Here is a 4130-nt window from a genome sequence, read left to right as displayed (position 1 = left end):
AGATCATAACATTGCTTTACTATTAAAACAAGGGTGGAGAATGCTCATGAACCCTGAGGCTCTATGGATCAAAGTATTGCATGCTTGATACTTCAAAGGGACATCTCCTTTTGACCTGAAGGTTATGAGTAAAAAGGGTTCATTTATTTGGAACAACATCTCCAATATCCTACCCACTCTTAAGAATATGGAGGTCCAAAAAGTAGGAAATGGGCAAAAAACTTCACTATGGTTCGATCCCTAGAACTCTTCTCTGCAAAGAACCATCTCTCAATAGCAAGATTTCTCCATTTGGCCAATAAATGCAATAGTGGCTCATGTGGCTCATGTGGTAGGGGATCTTCAAGCACTTAACAGGGAGTTATCTGATGCCCCTGATACTTCTATTCCTCCTATTACTATTCCCATTTCAATCTCTAATCAATTTGACTGTTGGTTCTCTCTACTTTCTTCAATGGGCAGCTTCACCACAAAATTGGCAGCCCGTGCTCTAGGGTGCTCTAGTGAGACAAAAATTTATGCGGATGAGGAATGAGTCCTTGAAGTGGTGGAAATACTAATGGAAAATTCCAATTCGCCCCAAGTTTAAAATATTCCTTTGGAAATACTAACAGATCGAGATGCTTTATCTCGATGGACTCAGTAGCTAGGAAATTGTCTACTATGTAACCAAGAAAGAGAAACAACGTGGCATGTCTTTATTTCATATAGCTAGACAAAGAGGATTCATGCAGCAGGACCACTTGGATTGAGGATAGAGAATTGGACTTACCAATCCATATTACTTCTTTGCAAGGCGTTTCACTCCACTCCCCAAGTGGATAAGCAATCCAAAAATTGGTTTCTTTCTGTGTTTACAATTACTTGTTACTTTATATGGAATGAGAGAAAAATCTTGGCCTTTTAAAAAAAGTTCAACCAAACCCTACCAATGTTTTATGGCAAATCTCAAAATGGACTTTGGATTCATCACCACTAATAATTGAACCTATAGACCCTTAGCAAAAACTGTTGCAATTTGTAGATCATATAGACCCACTCTTTGTATGAATTATACTAATCATCCGTTGTTGTTCTGTGCATGGATATATAATGAATGGATAGATAGCACAGGATGGAGCATGGACATGAATAGTGATGGTCATATCCGGTATTGTAGGTATGGAAGACTAGCCAATACAGATGCAGTGGAGGCGATTTTGGTGGCAATCCAAAAAATTTTGGACAAAGCAAAAGCGACGGATCTTGAGATAAAGGAGATATGGAGCAACAATCCAGATCTTTTAACATTCCTGCCTGAACCTGCTAAACCTTGGCCGAATAGTAGTATTAATAGGCTAGTAGTAGTGGTTGAAGGAACAAGACAAATTAATTACTCTATGTTTAAGCCTCCCATGCTTATATTAATAGGCTAGTAGTAGTGGTTGCTTACCTCTCTTTTGTAACTGCATGTTTCTAAGTAATGCTTTAGCTTTCTCATTAAAAAAAAAAAAAAAAAAAAAAAGCAAGCATAGCTACTTGGCTTTTCTTCATTGGCTTTCTCTCTCATAACTACCTTACTTCATTACAAGAAGACTATTGCAGGCTTATCTTCTTTTCTTATGTGTGGGGCTCACCCCACTTTCCTGATACTTCCTCAACTTTCTGAATTCTTTTCTTCATTGGAGACTTTTCAATCTTAAATATTAGTTCCATCTTGCCTTACATAAGTTCTTCTTTGTTTTGGTTCCCTCCAGTCTTCCTGTTCACAGAGTTGTGATCATGGCTGCTTCATCAGGTTCCTTCATCAAGAAGTCTATGGCTATTTGGGCAATCACCCTCAGCTTGTGTTTTATCTGTACATCGGCTGAGCTCCCCCTCATCAATCATGTTGTGAACTCTGATGATTCACTCAGGTTTCTGGTTATTGGAGACTGGGGAAGGAAAGGTTTGTACAACCAAACAGAAGTTGCAGTTCAGGTACTCCAATCTCTCTCTCCCTTTCTCTGAATCAAAATTTGTGGACTGGAAAACCCTTTATTATTTTTGTTTTTGGGTTATTGCTTCTCCCTCATATCTTCTGCTTCTTTTCCTTGGAATGAACTCTCTCATCCATTATTAGAACCTAGTGCCAAATTTTCTAGTTTACCAAGTTAGGTTCTTGCTTTTTTCTTACATGCTCACCTGAGCAATATATACTGTGTTTATTTCAGATGGGAAGGATTGGGGAAGAGCTGGATCCAGCTTTTATAGTCTCCACCGGTGACAACTTCTATGAAAATGGACTGACCGGCATCGACGACCCGGCATTTGAGGAGTCATTTTCCAAAATCTACACTGCTAAAAGCTTGCAAAAGATATGGTTCAATGGTGTGTTCATTCAAACCCAATAAATCACTCTTATATTGTAAATTTTTCCAATACCAATTTAATTAGTTTGGTTTGAGTTTTTGCAGTTTTGGGCAATCATGATTATAGAGGTGATGTTGAAGCACAACTCAGCCCAGATCTTCCTTTGAAAGATCACAGATGGCTGTGCATGAGATCTTTTATTGTTAACACAGGTACTATTCATTATTATTCTTCCCCAGCTTTAATGACAGTTTCTGTGAGTTCTTAAAATCTAGGCATTGAAAACAAGGTGCCCAAGTTGAGCTTACTCACAGCCACCTTATGCATAGAAACCCTCTATGGTGATCTAATCTTTCTATTATTTCCTTTATTCTTTAACAGGAATTGCGGAGATCTTCTTCATTGACACTACTCCTTTCCAAGACAAATACTTCACTCATCCAGGGCATCACACTTACGACTGGAAGGGTATAGTTCCTAATAGAAAGGAATATCTAAGTAACCTTTTGAAGGTAACTCATTCGTCCACTTCCTTATTATAAACATCAATCTTAAGCCCAAAAAAGGCTCAAGCTTTAACATCTCTGGAAATGGTTATCTGAATAGAATCTCGAATCAGCATTGAAAGAATCAACATCGAACTGGAAGATCGTAGTTGGTCACCATACATTAAGAAGTGCAGGTAGCCATGGTGACACCAGAGAGCTTGTGAAGCAGCTTCTACCAATCCTTAAGGTGATCATCAAAGAAGTTTTACTTAGTAACACCCACATAAAATAAACAGATGATAACATGATTTCTTTGAATTTGTTACAGGCCAATGATGTGGATCTTTACATTAATGGACATGACCATCTGGTGCAGCACATCACTAGCTTAGACAGGTAATTAAAATCTATTTCAAGCTTTTGAAAATGTTAAATAGAACTGTTCTGAAAGTAACTAAAGGGAATTGGATTTTGGAATGCAGCAAACTCCAATACTTTACTAGTGGAGGAGGTTCAAAGGCATGGAGGGGTGAGTATGATCTAAACAAACCAGGACTGAAATTCTTCTATGATGGGCAAGGATTCATGAGTGTAAAGATGACCGAAACCCATGCCGATCTCATTTTCTACGACGTTTTTGGCAAAGTTCTGTACAAATGGAGTGTGTCCAAGCTGGCGTATACTGCCATCTAGAGGGCTCATGATCAGTGTATACGAGGTGACTTAAGCTATTAATGGAGATCTGTAAACTCACTCTATTGAGTTTACGTACAAGCTATTTTTAGTTAATGATATTATGTAAGAGTACTGAAGGGAAAACAGATCCTATATATCCTACGTGAATAAAGAAAAATAGTAACAAGAAATTTATCTGCATGTATTCATAGACTAAAGACCCATACATACAAGGGTTTCCTGTTTGAACTTAGAAGCATGTACGTTGTTAAAGAAAGTGGTTTGGTGTATATGTGGGTTTGGGCTTCTTCGAAATAAAATATATGTGGACCTGGGCCAAGGTTTAGACATTGAAGGGAGCTTATTGTCCCTTCTCTGCAGGAAATACACATGCTTGTGTCTGTCTCTTCTCTGGAAAATAGTGATGACGACAGGGAAATGTTGATGTGTGGCTATAAGCCTAGTGCTGAACCATTCCTCCGCCGGGGGGGGGGGGGGGCAGATGTTCCCTTGGTGTTCTTGAAATGAATGTCTGTGAGCTTCACACGTGAAGGTTGTGCATTGAGTGAGGTTAATAATTGTCATTAGTAATCTCAAAGACAAGGTTTACAAAACCAATATATAATTACCAACAGC

The 4130-nt window shown here is 38.5% G+C and overlaps 1 protein-coding gene across 2 annotated transcripts; it reads left to right on the top strand.

The window, feature by feature from the left end:
- Positions 1 to 1654: 1654 nt before the first annotated feature.
- On the top strand, positions 1655 to 3876 carry LOC149011657 (purple acid phosphatase 4-like). Of its 2 annotated transcripts, none has more exons than XM_089161542.1 (7): positions 1655 to 1959; positions 2193 to 2349; positions 2427 to 2543; positions 2713 to 2843; positions 2938 to 3066; positions 3148 to 3215; positions 3302 to 3876. In XM_089161542.1, the coding sequence occupies exons 1-7, from the start codon at positions 1762 to 1764 to the stop codon at positions 3510 to 3512; spliced, it is 1011 nt and encodes a 336-aa protein (XP_089017668.1). In that variant the 5' UTR covers positions 1655 to 1761; the 3' UTR covers positions 3513 to 3876. The 2 variants fall into 2 exon arrangements, with proteins under 2 accessions (XP_089017668.1, XP_089017669.1); XM_089161543.1 differs by having other exon boundaries at positions 1656 to 1959; positions 2436 to 2543; positions 3302 to 3875.
- Positions 3877 to 4130: the final 254 nt, after the last annotated feature.

The sequence above is a fragment of the Hakea prostrata genome, chromosome 7 (assembly GCF_041222555.1).
Source record: "Hakea prostrata isolate BN-2017 chromosome 7, UWA_Hpros_2, whole genome shotgun sequence".
NCBI lineage: Eukaryota > Viridiplantae > Streptophyta > Magnoliopsida > Proteales > Proteaceae > Hakea > Hakea prostrata.
This window is presented reverse-complemented; position numbering and strand designations above follow the sequence as displayed.